Here is a 19,335-nt window from a genome sequence, read left to right as displayed (position 1 = left end):
GGCTGTAATACATAGATTTTTATGACCAGCCTAGGTGCCTCATTAAAAGTATTTTAAAAGAAAGCCATTGCATGAATAATCACATTGTAAAACTGGAGATGCAGTTCTGGTGTTTATTGTAGCTCAGCAATTTCCATTTTAAATATGCTTAATTTAGCATGTAAAAAGTAAAGTTTTTTGTTCTGAAGTTTAAAATGTGAATCTCTAATCTGTGAGCAGAGTTTCTCTCCTTAAATATTTTTTCAGGCTAGTTGCTGATGTCTGTAATACTTGCACGATACTTTGCCTTCAGTATTTTTGCATGGTGTTCTGAGCATCTCATAGCGAGAGGTTCTTAGTGATGCCCACGAGGTAGGAGAGTGCATATCCACAGAGTTTGAGGGAGTGCAGATTCCTTAACCTGAATAGGCCCCACAGCATACCTGGATCTCATTTCTCTTGCAATGCCTCAGGTAATCCTTTCATGGGATTGGTCATACATGGCCATATTTTATTCAAAATGAATAAATCTTCTCCCCACGCCTTTGGGGTTTTATAACGCTATGAAAGTGTGTGTATATATAGATATAAAATTATGGAACTTTTAGTTCCAAAAGCATCTCTCTGAATTCAGAAAATCATGACATGTACAGAATTATATCGCTGATAGATTGATAAAACCAGTATGTTGGCTCTGGCTTTTGAAAATGTAGCTCCTTCTGTTTAAAATATACTTTGAGTGGAAAAACAGGATATTTTGACCTTAGTGTGCTTTTTTTCTTAAGAATGGTGTGATGCTCAGGGGTAAGCTGCGTGTGTGATTTGTTCCCTAATTTCTTCACTGAAGATGCTTCCCAAGTCTCTTCACCAACACTACATTCTGGTATTTACCCTATATGAGGTAGGACCAGTACCATAAACTATTGGTTTCTTTATTTCCAGAAGGGTTTTGCAAACTGAATCAATCACTCTTTGCTGCCAGCCCCTCACAGTCTCTTGCCTGAGTTGAACCTGACTGTACCTGACTGTTGAACCTGTCTTGGGGAATAATAATCTTTCTGATCACTACTCATAGTAGGTCTGTCTTTTGACACTATGCTGCATTTTCTGGTGCTTTCTGTCCTTTTCTCTCTGTTCTTAGGGCAGGGATTTTTTAACAGTTCACTGTCATCCTGGTTTTAGATCTCAGCCTGGGAGTTACAATTTCACTAACCCTGACTGGAAGCAGGAATCTCATTGATAACCTATTCAGTGTTCATTCAAAGACCCCTCAGGTATTTCTTTGGAAGGTTTTCTTTCATCATTATTTTGTTTCTTGTTTTGTCTTGTGCAGAACTATTCTTTCTGATGCAATTCCACGTAGACAGAATGCTTTTAAAGCAGATCGAGGAAGGAACCCATTCTAATCATTTAAAATGTCTTTTTCTCCAGCACTAGTAGCATTTTTAGTAGAGAACCCAGAAAACCACTCTGAATTTTTGATTTTTTTTTTTTTTAAGTCACCATGAAACTAGGCTGAGTTGAAATTACATGGAGTATCTTCAGAATAATTGTTGCCAGCACTGATGTCTCTGCTGTAAGCCTTGTTTGTTTTTCTACCAACAGTGCCACTCAGTAGCAGAAACCAAATATGAGGATGATTGTAAATAAATGTTTGCAGTCTTGTAGTAAAATGTAGGCTGACTGCCATTGACTTCATGGAGCTCATGAACTTTACCATCTTCTCTGGAAAATTAAGAATTCATGTAATAATGAATGGTGGTTTTCTTCACTTCTCCTGGGGGTGGGGGCAGTCAGGGGGGTTGTATTTTACCTCTTCAACCAAGACAAAAAAAACAAATGTGATGTCTTGTTCCTTCACAGATAGCCCAGTCTGTCAAAGATCTTTTCCAAGCCCATATCAAAGTAATGCTGTGGTTCTGTTTTAATATTATATTTTCTATGAAGGCATTTTACTTTTATTTTCAAGCTAAGAGGATAGCTTCTCCTCCTCTTCAGGGGGAGAAAGTGTGATTACTGTGTAAAAATATCTGTATAGGCCTCTGTTATGGCCAACAGGATGGTTGTGTTCATGTGTATTTGTCTTTGACTTATAGGTCAACATACTACTGATTGATTAGTGGTAAAAAAATAACTTGAATCATCTTTTTGAAGTCTCCGGTGAATTTACACAGCAAGACTCTTGCAGAATTTTGTAAGCTTATTATGTATATGTACTATTTAAACAATGTGGGTGTGTTGCTCATGTTAAAAAAAAAAGGTATTAATACTCTGAGATTTTCACTCAAAATGCATCACTTGCACCTGTTACTGGGGTTTATTGTGCTTATTTCTTTCTTTTACAGCTATAAAAATAGAGAACAGCTTTCTGAGGTCAGGGGGGCAAAATATGAATAAACTGATATAAGTGAGATATTTCTTTCATCATTAAAACCAAAAAAGAAATTTTTAGTTCTGTTACCAGATTGCCCTGTACCTGGATGTGAAGCTGAGAGTTGCACAAGCAACAACATATTTTGATTTAAATAATATTCTGAAGTTGAGTTGTCAAGGAAAAACCTCTTATCCCTTCACCATGTGCCCTCCTAAAAAAAAAGGAGAGTGTCATGGGGGGTAATTACATATTTATTCCACTGTGAGAAGTAAACCATAAGAAATTCTTTCAAAAGACCTACTAAACCTGGAATGAATTTAATCACTATTTTAGCTATTCCTCGGTGTCGGTGACCTACCTGATGTTGATGAGCACCTACTTCTGGTTCATCTGGTTTTAAACTAGGATTTTTGTTGATGGTAGTGGTTTTATTAATTACTAGTAGTTTCCCCCTCCTCTCTGCCATGCGCGCGCACACACACACACACTCTTCTGAGAGTTCCCCAGAATTCTAGTGAAGAGGAGATGGAGCTGCTGCATTACCTGAAATGTGTCAAAAATGGATTGCTTTGAGATACTGTCACACAACCTTGTACCAGTGCCACAGCTGGGAAGCTTTTTATGCAATTTACAGAATATGGTTTATAGATGGAAAAGTTGACATACTTGATAATTTGAAAATCACAGCTTGTCAAAAATGAGTGCTTCAATAACTTTCCTTTAATTATCATCTCATTTATCAGTCCTACAATATTCCAAATTCTGCAAGGTTACTTGGCTACATATCTCCTTACAAATGATTACTTAAGTAGTCATGATCTGCTAAGTGAGCTATCATAGTATCTGGGTAATAAGTAATTTGGACAGTCAATGTTCTATTTATGTAAGGACACTGGGAGGATGACGAGGGTTGTAGTTGGTTCTTTTGCCAGTTGAGGCTGGTTACTTTTCCTTTACCACAACATTACTGTTACTGCATTTTGGAATATTTAAAGAGCTTCATTGAGATGAAATTTACCTGCTTGAGAGAGAGACACCCTTCTTTGGGCTCCCTGTTGTCTGCAGGACAGGGCCATACCCAGAGCCCCATAAAACAGCCAGGAAAACATGGGTGTGCGAGCGGGCAATTTTTGGTCCTGAATCCAAGTTGTTCCCAGGTGTTTGCTAGGCTTTGTGCAGGTGGCCCCTGTGTGTGTATCTCTGTCCTATAGACAGAAGCCTTGGCACTAGTATGGCTGTTTCCTTGTATTTCTTAATTACTAGGTTTCTTCCTTTGCTGTAAGGTATCAGACCATGTTGTATTTTTTTATCTTGATTTCTCGGTCTCTTGATGTTGGTAGAAGGATCTTAGAGAGGCTCTTAAGGGACAGAGGTCACTGGGGGAGTGAGACCAGGTACAGATGTCCTACAGGAACAGCAGTTTAACCTGTGAGAAAACTGTCTTAGTCCCTATTTTGCTAAAAGTGCTTAATTGCAAACAGAGCTTTGTACTAAGGGAACAACAACTTTGAGTCCTTTAAGAAGTGCATGGTTTGTCTCTTTCTGTTCTGTTACTTTCTTAAGTACTCAGTTTGCAAACGAATTGTATTCTTTTACTGTTATTTCTATAAACAGAGCCCAGTATTACAGAGGCAAAATGCTTTATAACACTTTCATTCCTGGATTTTCTGGGAGTAAACGTTCCTAAGGCTCTCACCAACAATTGTTTGATCCCACTGCCTTCAGACTGTGCCCTTATATTTTTAAGGGCAGTCATGTTATTTTGCACAAGTACAGCTATGACAGATGGTTTGGTCTTTAGGCTCTGCAACCAGCTGCAGTTCCCATGAAGTCCAGAGTATCAGCATTTACTCAATATATCCAGAAAATCAGACTTCTGGTAAGCACGTCATTTAATTATGTGCAAGGACTATGATCCAGTTCACTCAATTTTGGTTGTGTGCTGCAGGGCTAATAGGAGAAGGAACTGTAAGCATCTATTTGTGTTGGGAGAGCAAGCAGACAGGACTTTTGAGTAAACAAAACAGTCCAGTACAGATAACACTGCCATCATTAATCCTTTCTAGAAGACGACTTTGCACATATTCATGAAGTGAAAATACCAGTTTTTAAGTTACATCAGAAATTTCAAATACATAGGTATTTTCATGGCTCAGAAAAAGTACCCAATTGTCAGATTAGAGAAGTTACATGTTAGAGAATTACTGGATATACGTATGAGGGAGGGTTCATTTAATCTTACATTTAACTCAATTCAAAATTTCCTCAAAAAATTGCATTTAAAGAGTATTTCAAGTTATTGTATAGGACACTTTGCAAAGTCTTTTGACTCTGTAGCCTGTGTAATCCAAGATACATACCTTTATTTAAAACATGATTTTTAATAGGTAGTTATTGCTGAGTGATACTTCCTGATCTTGTATGCAGTTTTGTGGGGTGGCAGGGCAGGGAAGAGTAATACTGAGTATACAATATTGAGCTCCTCATTTATTTGTCTGATCTCTTCAGTTTCTTAATGTTTCTTTTACCTTGACTCAGAAGTATCTCTTCATGAACATTGAATATACTAAGTAATCTCAAAAGCCATTGTCCTGTGGTCTGTGTTTTCCCACACAGAAAGACAAGGAAAAAACTTCTCTCCAGCTTCATCTTACTTAAAAGCTGATTGTGATGGCTATCCCTCTTTCTGAACTTTGAGAAGCTGAAAACACAGAGATGCTTGCTGATCCTTAAGGACAAAGGACTGAGGTGGCCTTGGCTTGCCCTCAGTTGATGAAATACAAGCGCAGTCGCTCTTGTCCTCCTCAGGGAGCCCACTTCAGCAGCACATAGAAACGATGCTCTACTCCAGAAAGCTTTGGTGTACAACTTCCTCTGCAGCTGTTTGGTAAATAACAGAGGTAACAGAGCAGCTGCTTTCAGCAGATGCCTGACAAACAGTTAGTCAACCCCCTCCTTCCAGAAAACCTTCTGTCACCCCAAAATCCAAGTCTCTAAATGCCTATTCCAAAAGCTATGTCAACACAGCATATGCTACCCAGGGCTAGAGTGAGTGGTTGGCTAAGCTTTCACAATGTAGTACTGCATCAGCCATCCAGATTCTGTTTGTCCAGTTGTGATGGTGTAAGCGCAAATACCACTAGTGTCATGTGAACCACAAAAATGGCTTTGAATTAACTTCACATCTTGATAAAATATTTTGTTTGAATTTCCTGTCAGAAATACTCAAATTTAAATTATAATTTACTTCAGAAACTGCAAATACAATTTGTTTCTTTACTTATTGAGCAGCAGTTAGATAGAGACTATATAGATATTTATTTGCATTTTTTAAATTGCTGAAATGCTTTATTGTGCAACGTTCATGGCATTACATCTTTATTGCTTTATATTGCACATGTTGGGTTTTAATAGTTGCATCCTTCATTCCATTAATTTGAAATTAAACATTAAATTGCAATGAAAGTTCAGTCATAGATCCTAAAGCATAAAAAATAAGATTTGGTCTTTACTTTCCAAAATGAAACTGGGGATGGAATACAGATTTAGTAGAAAGATAATCTATTCTCTCAGCAGGATTTTTCTTTTCTTTTCTTTTTTTAATTTTAAAGATTTTTCAAAAAATCATCTGTAACTGTGAGAACTGTGTTCATTTCTAGTACCACAAAATGTATTCTACCTCCCCTAAGTAAGGATAATTTAGCCGTTAACAGCTATGGATTTTACCAGTACTCAGGAAGGGATTGCCTATTGCCATTGAAATCAGTGTAAAATTTGTACCTAATTGTTAAGATCCAGGTTCCTTTTTTTACTGCAGCTCTCCATTTTCAGGTTGCCTTTTTTTTCTTTTTTTTAAATGTGGTATCTAATTTGCTCAAAAAACAGATACAGAAACATTGTTGGGAGTTCCCATTGTAAAATATTTAAAGAGTTGTCTCTGCAAAGTTACTTCTATAATTGAATTCATACTTCTCAAAACTTCCAGAGAGTCTTAACTCTTAGAGATGCAAATTATGCCAAAGAAACAAAGATTGTAAGTGATTTAAAGAAACCAATAATAAAGAATATTTTGATGTAGAGATGAAACTGAAATGCGTGTCTACAGCATTCATTGTTCCATTAGGATCCTTCAATTGAATTCAGTCCGTTTTTAGTCATTCCTGAGTGTATGTGAGCTTCAGTTTGCTATGGACAGCTTATTTGGACACTGATTTGAGGCAGAGGGTGAAGAAATTACTCCTATTTTGTTCCCAGGTACCGAGGTGTTTACAAGGTCATGTGTATTTTGAGTGCAAGAAATCTAGTGATAGTCATTACTGGTTTTGTCTGCGTATTTGGAATTATGGTGTTGAATTTTTTGCAGGAGTGCCCTAGTTCCTCATACTTGCCTCTCCACTGACTGGCGTGGTTGAGTCCACTGCTTATGTTATGTCCCAGTCTGTTCAAAGCTTCTGGTACAAAATCTCAAGTTAAAGCTGAGTGATGTCTGTGAGTACAAATAAGCAGAAAAATGAACTGAGAACCCACTGTGCACTTTGAATTAGCCAACTATACCCCCAAATAATACATTTTAAATTATACGTAAGAATAATTTTAATTGATACAACATTTTCCAAGCTTCTTTATCTCAGAAATTGTCTGCCTTGATATAGGGCCCCAGGGAAAATGCTTTAATTAAAAAATAAGCTTTTCCATCAGTCCGCTGAGTCCTCAATAGACTAAGCAGCTGATTTTCTAATCCAAGTGTAACATGTTGCTGTTAGTTTTCTTATTTGTCTCTGTATATCTCACAAGGGAGCTGAAGCTAGCAAGTCATGTTGGTGCATATATCCTGCTGAGGAAATATTTTTGTTGGGTTTGCCTATCATGCTGTAGGAATTCCGTAAGCAGTACAAATTGAATAGCCAACATTGCTAATTCTTGGTCTTTATTTAATTTTAAATTCTAGTCTCATTATACATCATTTGCTACTTTGCTAGTATTGTAATAAACTTTAATCTCATGCATGAAGTCTTCTACGTCTCTGTTATAAAAATAGGTTCATCCTTTTCAAAGGATGCATACAGTAAAACGGGTCAGTGCCTCGCTGTGCCAGTTGTCTCCTGTTTTTCTCAATGTAGACCTCAGTAATCTAGAGGTGAAATAGTTTCATGATCCATCTTTCAGACACAGATGTGGAATTAGGGCAGAGGTAGCATTGGGGCTTTAATGAAAGATGTTTAATGAAAGATGACGGTCTGAAGCAAAGTGATGTTTCCACTGTGGCAGACTTCTGGTATGGAAACAGGAAATCTGCAATCACAGTTGCAAACACTGCAGCTGAAAGTGAACACAAATCAAATAATTCAGGTAGTTTGTGTGAAGACAAAAATGACCAGTACATGTATATACGATTGTCATTGACACACATGAAAAAGTAGTTCAGAAAATGACCCAATTGGGAACTGAGAATTACACTTCCCTTCACTCCTGTACAATAAAGTTCCTTTTATTTAATATGCTTTTTTACAGGTTTAACTATATGGTTGCAGGATTATTTTTCATGTAATACATTTTAATGTGGTATTCTAAAAAGTGGCAAGGCAAATATTTTTCAGTAATGATTGTGTAACTGTTAAAGAGACCATGCTCTGCCTTACAGCATTCTAACTAAACTGGACAGCTGTTTGTGTGTTGAATGTCTGTGTGATACTTGAATGCACTGCTGAATCCACGGGATACTTGCAAGCATAAAACATCTGCTTAACAAAAAGCTTTTCATTTACAGGTGGGCATAGAACTCTATATATTGACTGTAGTAGTATACTTTTTGGCATTGTTGTTTTGGTATTGCTTTCTTCCTGTGTTTATTCCAGCAGATTTCAAAAAGAAAATAAAAGAAATATTTGAGGTTGCTTATAATAGAATGTTAATTTGATATGTGTTGATTGATGGCAGGAATGAATAACAATGTGTTATGTTTCTATGCTTTAGAGTAGAGGTTGTTGGAGAACTGCATAAGTTAATTAAGCACATTTTTATTTGTACGAACCTTTATCTCCTTGTTATGTTTTCTGACCCAGCTGACTGTTTATTGCAGGCTTCACATAGGCATTTATCAGTTCTCCATCATTTAAGCTGTAGTTCAAGGATCTCTTGTGCAGATTTGAGTGTACAACCTGACATGTTATGCCTCTAAGCAGTGGTGGTCTGATTTCCTGCAGAGCATTATGGTTGTATGTCTCGCTATAATCAGAGCAAGTCAATAAAAATTACACTTTTTAAACAAGCTTCTTTAAACGAACTTGTATAGTAGGTTTTCCAGGTGCCGAGTGCCTTCCTGGCCTAAGTGAGTTCCCTGGGAAGATTATCATGGAGGCAGAAAGAAACTCAGATATGGCTGTGATTATATGCTACCTGCAGAACTGTCTTTTTATCTTGAGGGACTGGTCCATGCATCAGCAGAATGAGACTGGTTCGTTAGGAGTGGGCTTATGGCAATAATGAATCACCTGAAGTACAAGTGCAGTTTCCTCCATTTTCCGATCTCAAATCCATAGGAATAGAATAGGAAGGGTAGCAGTGGATTTATGTTCTTGCTTTGTGGAGCTTTCTGCCTGTAAAACTAGATAGGAAGAAGTAATATTTTTTGTATTTTATTAGAATATCAGCACCTCCCTCTGCTTATGATTTCAGTATGGCTTCCTGGATTTTAGTATTTCAGTATGTATTTAATAGGATTGACTTCAATGAGCTGGAAAAGCATGTACAGTAATTACTGCCTTAATAATGCATTTATCTATCCTTAAAGATACTTTACATCTCTATTACTTTGCATTATTTCACCATTCTTCCCTCAAAATCCAACCTTCTGTGTTCCATAATTATTTAAACAGTAGCTACAGCTTATCATAGAAAAACTTGTCAAAGCAGTAAACCTCGCCAGTGGCATTGAGACACTCAAAAGGTCGGCAGCTGTGCACTGCAGGAGGTATTCGCAGGATTCCAGCAGAGAAACTTGTGTACAGTTGTTATCCTGCGAGGCTGGATTAAAAACAAAAACAACAACAAAAAGGAAACAGCAACCCCTAGTCAAACTTACTGGAAAACAAAACAAAACAACAACAACAACAACAAAACATCAACTGCATGTACTGTATCCATATTGCATTTCTGAGAAAACAGACGTTGAATTGAAAAGCGGTCCCAAGTGCATTGCTTATTTGCAGATCTCCTTCCAACTGCCAACAGAGATTTGTGATGATCAGTGTTCAAAGAACATTGGATGTGCATCTCTATGTGGAGAGAACACATGTAAAGGGTTAAAAAATCAAATTTGATTCAGATTAATATTACTTTAATTTTATTGATTTAAGAGTAAAATACCATAGAACAGAACAGTTTGGTTGGAAGGGACCCACCCAGCCCACCAGCGACCTGCCTGACCACCGCAGGGCTCCCCAGAAGCTGACGCCTGTCAGTGCTGGCGCCATCCCAGCACCTCTCCAACACCGACAGGCCTGGGGCACCAAGCACCTCTCTGGGAAGCCTGTCCCAGTGTCTGGTTGCCTTCATGGTGAAGGGATTTCCCCGTGTCCAGCCCAAGCCTCCCCTGGTGCAGCCCTGGGCCATCCTCTGGGCCATACTCTGCCTCCCCTCCTCAGGGAGCTGAGAGAGCAGCAAGGCTGCCCCTCAGCCTCCTCACCTACAGCCCGGAGCCGTGTCCTCCTGCCCTCCTGCCAGCTCTGCTGCCCTCCTCTGGATGCTCTCAAGAGCCTCGACATCCTTTTGATGTTGTGGAGCCCAGAACTGCCCACGATATTCACGGTGAGGCCGCACCGATCCTAAATATAGCAGCAAAGTCACCTCTGCTGACCAGCCGGCTGTGCTGTGTTTAGTACACGCCAAAATGCATTTTGGCCTCTTGGCTACGAGGGCACGCTGCTGGCTCATGTTGAGCCTGCGGTAAGCAGCATCCCCAGATCCCTTTCTGCAGAGCTGCTTTCCAGCCGCACATCTCCCGGTCTGTATCTGTGTCTGCCATTACTCTGTCCCAAATGCAGCACCAGGCATTTTCCTTTGTTGAATTTCATGCTGTTGATGATTGTCCAATGAAGTCGTTTTAAACCTTTAGTTATAGCAATAGAAGAGTCATATCCATCAGCAAATTTATACACATTTTATAAAATTTTTGGAGGCTTAGTTGTACACCAAACGGATATATTACTGGTGGTTTTCAAATACCTCTATTACAACATGTCAGTGCCATGTAGCTAAATCAAGTTCTTGAAGGACACACATATGGAAGAGACAGAGTTACCGTTGTTTGTACGCAAGTCTTCAGAGCTTGCAGTGATGTTTTGGTCATGGATACCAAGTGCCTATTCCTGTCTCTGGTCTTCCAATTGAAACTTGAGGTACATCTAACAGTATTCGTCTATTCTAAGTTGCGAGAGGATTTGTGTGTGATATATTGGTTTGAGTCTTAGGCACTTTGGGATTTTTCAGGGAGACCATGCTTAATTTAACATGTATAAAACCACATCCCTAATTCTAAATAAATGATCAGCTATGCTGATTTGTGCATCTGAGGAAATTACACGTAGAAATATAATAAAAGTCTAGAGAGTAATAACATCAGAACAGGATATGAATATTAATGAGTCATTTTGTCAGCAGTGAACTAATGAAGCCTGGTTTCCTTCAGCTTTGTGCCTCATTTTTGATTTATTGCTATCAAAAAGGTACAAAATAGAACTGAAGCTTTTTTTGTTGTTGGGCTTTTATAAGGTCTTGCTGTGGGCTGTTTGCTGCCTAGTGAGATGTGACCTCTTTGTCATCCTTACACTACTTCTGTAGTATCTCTGTATTGTGCAGCTGCACAATTTTATAGTGGTTGTGGGAAACTTATCTTGTGGGAAACTCATCTTTTTAAAATTTAGTTGAAATTAGCAAATGGTTTGGAAGTTAATGGGGGGAGCAAATATGCGTGTGTACACTCACACACATACCCTGAACACAGTTATGTACGCTCTACTCCATAAGCAATCAAAAGGCCACTAGAGAGGATAGAACATGCAAAGAACTCTGGTTGGAGTTAATGAAACATAAACATTTTGTAATTACCGATTCACATACAACTGTTGCTTTTTAAAAACTATTGGTCAAAATGATCAAATATGAGGGATCCCAGCTTTTGATGGCAAGTCTTTTGCATTCTTGGTGTAATGAAAGTTGAAGAAAAAGCAAAGATTGCTGTGAAAGGCAAAATAATGTGCAATTTTTTTCTTCCTAACTTCTGAAATTGAGCTCAAATCAATAATTTTGTGTAGTTGTTAAAGGAGTAACATTTTTGCTTTTTATTTCTTTGAAAGCATAGAGAGTTTTGTTTTTCATATAAAATGCAGTAATTCATAATACAATTTTTTGATTAAGGCTTATAATTATTAAATCTGCTATGTGAATGTTGCTGAATAGGAAACATTGTCATTAGGAATTTTGAAATGCTGCAAAAATTTGTTGGTTATATGTCAGTAATGATAAACTGTCAATAGCTTTTTCAGGCTAGTATAATTGTTACAGAAGAAATTATATGATTAATATTTCTTTGGTAATAACCTATGAATCTCTAGCAGAGCTCTCAAAATCATATAGGCTTCAAAATTTGTAGTGTTTATGGCTATTAATAGTCCAAATGATATGAAGAGAAAAATACTATGTCCAGAATTGAATTAAAATGTTTATTGAAATGAAGCAACTCCTAGTAAAGTTAAACCCTGCAACCAGGAGATTTTATAGGAAACTAACAGAAAACCCTCAGGACGTAACTCCTGGCACTGGGAGAAGAAATACTTTCCCTTTACCCTGGATACAACTGCTGTAGGATTTCATGAATGTGGTATATCAACTTACACCTATTTATCAACTCACTGCCACCACTGCTTGGATCAACAAATCCAATATGCACCTATTCCCAAACCCATTCAAATGAAATGAAGGACAAAACTTAATATTTTTTCTGCATTGTCTATTGTGAGGAAGATACTGTCTCTATGTGCACTCTAATTCATGACAAAGAAGGCAGGTGGAGAAGGCAGCTTAAATAATGAGCTTAAATAAGACAGAGCATATGTCCTTATCCTTGAATGAGATACTTAACAGCAGGTATCTAAGAACCCAGTAAATAACACAAGCTTGGCACATTTCTTACAGGCATCAAGGTAGGAATGGGGTTAGCTCAACTGGGTTTAAAAATAAAACCCTGTGGCTCCATTTTATAATGAAAAATAGTGTTTTATTTTAAAGAGAATATTTATAATGCCTAGCAGTAGTTCCATATATCTGTGTGCATTAGTCTCATAGTGTAAAGATAGACTTCATTTAATTTTCTTTGTTACAGCTGATGCAATTCTGTTTCCATTTTCAATAGTCATTTCATTAACCCACCTTTTTAGAATCATTACTATTACTATACATTTTCAGTCTTCAACAACATTAACTCATTTATTTGGAAACAGTAATAGAACCCTTGTTCTGAAAATTCTTACCTAGCTTTTAAAATCATATGCTATTATTTTCACATCAGTTGGTTGCTGTAACCAAAATCTTGAAGTATAAGAATTTTTTTGCAGTGTGTTTACAAATATTTCTGTGTATCCATGCAGCTGTCGTTATTTTTAACTTTGGCAAATGTAAGCAGAAAAGACAAAATTAGAGTTATATATAAAGCTGGAGTATCTAGCATAGGAATGTTTTATAGAGACTTCCAAAATATTTGCTGAGAACTAATTAGGGTCCTGCTTCTCTGATTGCTTTGCATCAGCCCTCTACGTTTGGAAAGGAAAAAAATGATAAACATTTAGACTAAGGGTGAGATTACTTTTTTTTTTCTGCCCGGAGCTATTTCTGGCTTTAAGAACAGTAGGCTTGGATGTCGGCAAAGGCTGTATTGTTTACAATCAAGCCGTGGATCAATAAAATAATAAACACAGAACACTGAAGTGAGGATTTCTGTTGACGGATTGTGCGTCTGGGGAAAACCGTTATTAAGAAATTATAAAAGCCGCTATTACAGAACACAACAAATAAAAATTTTCTGTTAAACTTCACATACACAGTTATTTTTGTATTAAAATAAAACTGAAATCTTACAGTATCATTTTAGATGAATGTTTCAGTTTGAAGTTGCAGGGAAATTAGGATTATTTTTTTTTTTTTTAGAGATGTGTGACAATGTGACCAGTGCTCATGATAAAAGCTATACAAACTGCTTCACTTCAGCCTCCTCTTAGTGCTTGGTTTCCTATGAAACAGTTCATAACTATCACGAAGCTTCCTTTTATGGAGATGCAAACTCAGTCTTTTTCGGAGTCTGATTCTCAGGATAAAATTCATTCTTTTTTCTATAGCTCAAATATTTGGGCTCATTGAGGATGAGCTACAAAGAGCTTGGAAAAGAGCACATCCTTCATCTACCTTGATGTACCACACAGCGCTTTCATGCCATTTGAGTGAGGGGCTGGAGCAAGCAAACGTTCAAGCAAATATTTGATGTGTTTTCCCAGTGCCTCATAATTAGTAAAACAACTGTGTGCTGATCCTGTAAAGACAGTCACAGGATTGATTACAAGTGTTAAGTGGGGGATTCATCTGCCTAAATGTCAGTGTATAGAGCTGAGCTCAGCTTCAGCTCCCATCATAATCAAGGGAAACCTGTGCAGTGGTAGTTGAGGGAATATTCTTAAGGCCTGTATTCATACTTCAGATGTACCTAATTCCCACCCCCACCTTTGTGCCCCAAAAAACACAAACACACACATATCCCCATTTTTTTCATTCTCAGGCTTAATAGGAATTGTGAACTCCAGCACTTTCATAAAGTCACTGGACAACCTCTTCTCCAAAAACAAACAACATATTCTAATAAAAAAAGAGAGAAAGGAGTTAGGCTTGCATTAGAGGTCATAGATTCAGGGTTAATTTAGAATTTGGCAGTTGACTCAGATATGATTGGCAATGAGATTTCCAAAAGGCTGCAACTGTAAATTGGAAATAAATGGAAAAGGATTACATGAGTGGGAGACAGCTTTGAATCTATAATGCATGTCCCGAGACTGACTTGCTCATAAAAGAGCATGTGTTTAATGTGTCATAAAAATATTTTAGCCACATTGGTCTCTGTATAAATGCTTCATTTTTAAAGTTGGATTCTGGAGTGGCTAAAAATGAATTCAGCATGCATATCCTTGCCATCAATATGAAGGGTGAAAAAATAAAAGCATCACCAGAAACTGTTGTATATTTTTTTTCCCTTTGAGATATATTTTGTCATTTTTTTATGTTGTCTTTTGTGTCCAGATCAAATTTTTAGTCCTTGCTACATCATCTGTTTTGTTACACAGTATTCCTCTGAGAGAAGCTATGGTTCTATTATATTAGGAGGCAGTTTGGAGGCAGAGTGAGTTGCTGACAAAAAGGCATTCATGTATGGGTATGTGAATGTGGGCGGGTGACTGCAGTGTCCAAAAGGGACACTTGTCTGTGTTCTTTTTACTACTTCTGTTTCAAAGATGATATATGTGTGTAAATAAAGCAACATGTATTTTGAATGTGCCTGTGTTCTGCATCATTAATTTTTTCACTGTTGGGAGCTAAACTGCAAGAATCTGAACATCTGCTACCACCTGCCAGCTCAAGTGTCTCAAGGAAGGAGTGACAGTAGTTAGAAAATACCTCCTCTAAAATTTACTTTTAAGTAAATACATTCTTCTTAATATAGCTAAAAATTTAGCTTGGTGCCATATCTAGGGAATGGTCTGTAGGGCTTTAAAAAACCATTTTGTAATGACAGAGGAAGGAGAAAGGACATGACCAGAGCTGCACTCATCATAATAGTCCAGAAGTAACATGGCCACCATCCCTTTTAGATACATTATAAACTGATACCTGAGTCCATACTACCCCATCAGTGCATGAAATACAAATGAATGCTAGTATCTCCAGTGTTACTCTAATGCATGAGATTATGATTGTTGTGATTGTTTTATACTATTTTTACATTTATATTACAATATTTTAATATTTCTGTTATTTATTTCTCACAGGTGAGATCTGTGCTTTTAAAATCCATGGACAAGAAATGCCCTTTGAGGCTGTCGTGCTAAACAAGACATCTGGAGAAGGTCGTCTTCGAGCGAAAAATCCTATTGACTGTGAACTGCAGAAGGAATACACATTCATCATACAGGCCTATGATTGTGGATCAGGACCAAGTGGAACAAACTGGAAGAAATCTCACAAGTGGGTGAAAATGAGTTGTTTTTTGTTTGTTTGTCATGCATTTGCTCTGCAGTACAGATCAGATTAAAGGGCCCTTTCAATTTGTATTGTAGTCAGGTAGAAAGAAAGTGAATCAAAATGATTCATCATTGCAATAGTTCATACATTTCTTTTTTCCTATTTCCTTTTAGAAAATATTTTTCTTTTTTTTGCCTCTTACAGTTTGACCCATTCTGCATTGGTTCCAGCTGAACTTTTTAATAGGATCACTGTTCAAGTGGAGAAGTTTTTGTATATTTTTCCATTCTTGCTTTCACATTAAATATGTTGACTAAACAGTTCATACAGGATGTGGAAGCTAGGTTTTAATTGATACTTACAAATTCTAAATAGGTTTTCTCTCAGTTCATCTCATTTCAAATGGTAAGAAAAGGGAAATTGCCCGTTGTTTAGTATGTGTATAATCTACAGCAGTGTTGCCTTTGCACAGTGTGTTTCTGACCTCAGCTTTTGAACAGCAAGTCCCAGAGGAATTCAAATCCCCTGGAAGAGAGGGTATTCAAGGTTAATAGGTGGCACTTTTTACTGTGGAGCCAATTTGTTTCATAACCTTAAGTAAGACAGTACTCTTTTCCCCCTCTAATTCATGAAACCAAGCTCCAGACCATTTGTCACTAAAGATAAAAATAAATCACATATAGATGTAAAACTGCTATACAGATTGTTCATTTTGCTAAGAGCCACTTAAATAAATGATTAATAGTAATAGTTCTTCCTTTTGTTCATCCAGGACACATGACAATTAAAAAAATTAATTAGTTTTATTATGCATTCCAAACTCTTTTATGGTATTTTAAAAGAGTACACATCTAGAAGGAAGTCTGCAAAATCAAATAAACTTCAAGTCTCAGAAACAGTTTCTCTTTCATGTTATTAAATTTTATGGTGTTTTTCCCTCACATGTCAGTAACAAGCTAGAAAGTGTTAGACTTGGAATATTTTAGTCTAATTGTGGCCAAAATGAAATCTGTGCCACTGGGACCAGCCATTTTTACATTTTCTCTGGTTTGTGTAGTAAACCACACACTAAACTATGCTGTTTGAGTCCCAGTATTTATTCCTGGCTTTGCCATTGATCTAGAATGTCCCTTCATTTCTCTGTCCCTCTGCTATTCTGCCTATCCAACCAGGTATTAGACTCTTTCAATGGAAGGCCTTTAGAGTTTGCACATTAACACAGAAGATCTCTTATTTTTGACCCTCAAAGGTTTACCACAATGCACATATTGATAATGTGTCATGGTTATTATCTTAATGAGAGGTGCCAACAGCAAGGATCCAATCCTTAGATTTGTATGTAAATGAGGATCTTGAGTTTTACCAGGGAAGCTCAGGCCTACATCAGTGCATGGGTTGTGTTGAATAATTTGTCTCTAAAGGCTATGAAACATTTCAGTTATGAATACTGACACTACTCTTTCCTTTAGAAGGCAAATTGCAAATATTGTAGCTAATTAAGGCATTAGGTAATTATAATCAGCAGAAGGTGAAAGGCTTATTTAATATTGAAGTGTTCACAAACTGACCATTTTTAATGAATGTTTAATAGTACTGTAATCCACTTCTTTTTTCACTTTCTAACACATTTTTTCTAGTGCCAGTTAAGATATTAAATTGGGTAAATTAAACAGAAATTCAAAAATATTTCATTTTAGCAGATGTTGACATGGTTTTCTAGATATTTTTTGTTAGTCTTATCAATTGTTATGAAAACAAACTGTTAATAATATGTTCTTACTTAAAGTCATGCTAAACTGATTTTTCTCTTTGATTATTTACCTATTCTAGGGCAGTGGTCCATATCCAGGTGAAGGATGTCAATGAGTTTTCACCAGCTTTCAAGGAGAGTGTGTATAAGGCCACCGTGACAGAGGGAAAGATCTATGATAGCATACTGCAGGTAGAAGCCATGGACGAAGACTGTTCTCCACAGTACAGCCAGATCTGCAATTATGAAATTGTCACAACAGATGTTCCTTTTGCCATCGACAGAAATGGTGAGTAGGGAGAAATATCCAATTGTAAGTTCTGGGACGGATAACTGTAATTTCTGTAGAGAGTATAATCAGCATTTGATACCAGCTGATAATCTGGCTCTTTGAATTCTAACTCAAGAAAGTAGACCTGTTCTCGTCTTCAAGAATGAAGGAACTGTAATATTGGAAAATTGTATTACTTTTATGTATGATGTGGTTAGAAAGTGCCACAGTAATTTATCATGGTAACTTTAAAAAAAAAAAAAAAAAAAAAGGTTTTGAGCAATATCTTTCTCTGCCACTCAGGCTGTTCTCTTAATTGTCTCAGATCTAGTTTCCCATCCAAGAGATGGTATTTCACTTCGTAGATATGAGTGCTGCTTTCTCTATACCTGGGGCAGAGACCCATGATTTACCTCGGACAGTTATGTTACATGTGCATCACACTGAGGTATCAAAGGAAAAGTCCTTCATGTCCTTTGTTAATGATGTTCACACGTGCACTTGTGTAGAAATTCAAAATGTAAGTTCCTGTGCATACAGAACTTGTTTCCCCAAAACAAGCACCCTATGTATATACCCAGCAATGCTCTGATTTATCTTTCCTAACAGAATCATTTATCCATGTTGTATCTAGGAGGAGAACACTTTTTGGAAATTAAATCTGATTTTTGTCCAATTTGGAAATTGAAAGCATGTGTGTAGCTACATTTTATCTAAGAAGTCATTTTCATGTAGGGATGTTCTATAAAAAGCCTTTCCCCTACTCAGAAATGATTCATCTTTATTTGCACAGCTCTTGCATGATGTACGGTTGAGCTTCAAAAGATAATAACCTGTTAGCATCAATAAAATGTAAATGACATGGGGGAAAAAAAGCTTCTTATAATTCTGTCACTGGGAGGCAAGCATTCTTTATACTATATATGGGGTGTAATCATAACGAATACATTCTGCTTAAGTAAATGAGGTCAGCTGGCACAATAATACTTTGTCAGAGCAATAGCACAAATGATTTTATCCAGGAAGTGAGGCATCTGGAAGTAGATGTTTGTGTGTCATTCCCTTGCAACTTTTCCTATTTGTGGATTTTTTTTTGCTAATGGTGAGATTTCCTGGGTTGTCATAAAAGGAAGTTCTCCACGTTTCTCTTTGAAACCCTTCTCTTTCCAAAGGTCCAAGGTACTCTGCAGTATGGGGCTGGTTACTTACAGGAATTGCAGGTGGTTTCATAAACAGGGTTGTGACTTACTATAGTTAAGTAAAAGACAGAGATGAGTATGATATGGAACAGACATTCCAACTGTTTATGCCTTTTCAGCTGTTACCACACAGTGCAGGTGGCTCATGAGTGATTATGGCTTCCTTTCAGTTGGAGGTATGATCAAAAGCATGTGAAGTGTCAGGAGTTTTTGGTTACATATTTGTCCCTATGTGCTTGTGACCTGCTTTCCAGCAAAGGCAATGAGAAATTGACTTAAAGATGACTTTAAAACTTGCAGCGAATACAAGTGAATAATTGGAATGAGGTTCTAAAACCTTGCAGTTTCTTGGTCTTGAATTCAATTAATAACTTTTTGATCTATTTGTTCACTAAAAGAACACTGCTGCCACAATCAACACTAATTGCCGTCTAATTTGCAATTTTTTAAGATAATGGTAATTGCTTAAGACCACTGGGATTAGAGA

At 37.1% G+C, this 19,335-nt stretch overlaps 1 protein-coding gene across 1 annotated transcript in view; it reads left to right on the top strand.

Moving 5' to 3' along the window:
- CLSTN2 (calsyntenin 2) overlaps positions 1-19,335 on the top strand; it is a 197,998-nt gene that overhangs the window by 95,670 nt on the left and 82,993 nt on the right. Inside the window, exons 2-3 of the mRNA XM_035544917.2 lie at positions 15,436-15,631; positions 17,459-17,667. Of these exons, the coding sequence (XP_035400810.1) occupies positions 15,436-15,631; positions 17,459-17,667 (405 nt within the window). The remainder of the gene's footprint in view (positions 1-15,435; positions 15,632-17,458; positions 17,668-19,335) is intronic.

The sequence above is a fragment of the Cygnus atratus genome, chromosome 9 (genome assembly GCF_013377495.2).
Source record: "Cygnus atratus isolate AKBS03 ecotype Queensland, Australia chromosome 9, CAtr_DNAZoo_HiC_assembly, whole genome shotgun sequence".
In the NCBI taxonomy this organism is placed as follows: domain Eukaryota; kingdom Metazoa; phylum Chordata; class Aves; order Anseriformes; family Anatidae; genus Cygnus; species Cygnus atratus.
The sequence above is the reverse complement of the archived record's forward strand: the minus strand, read 5'-3'. Positions and strand labels throughout refer to the sequence as shown.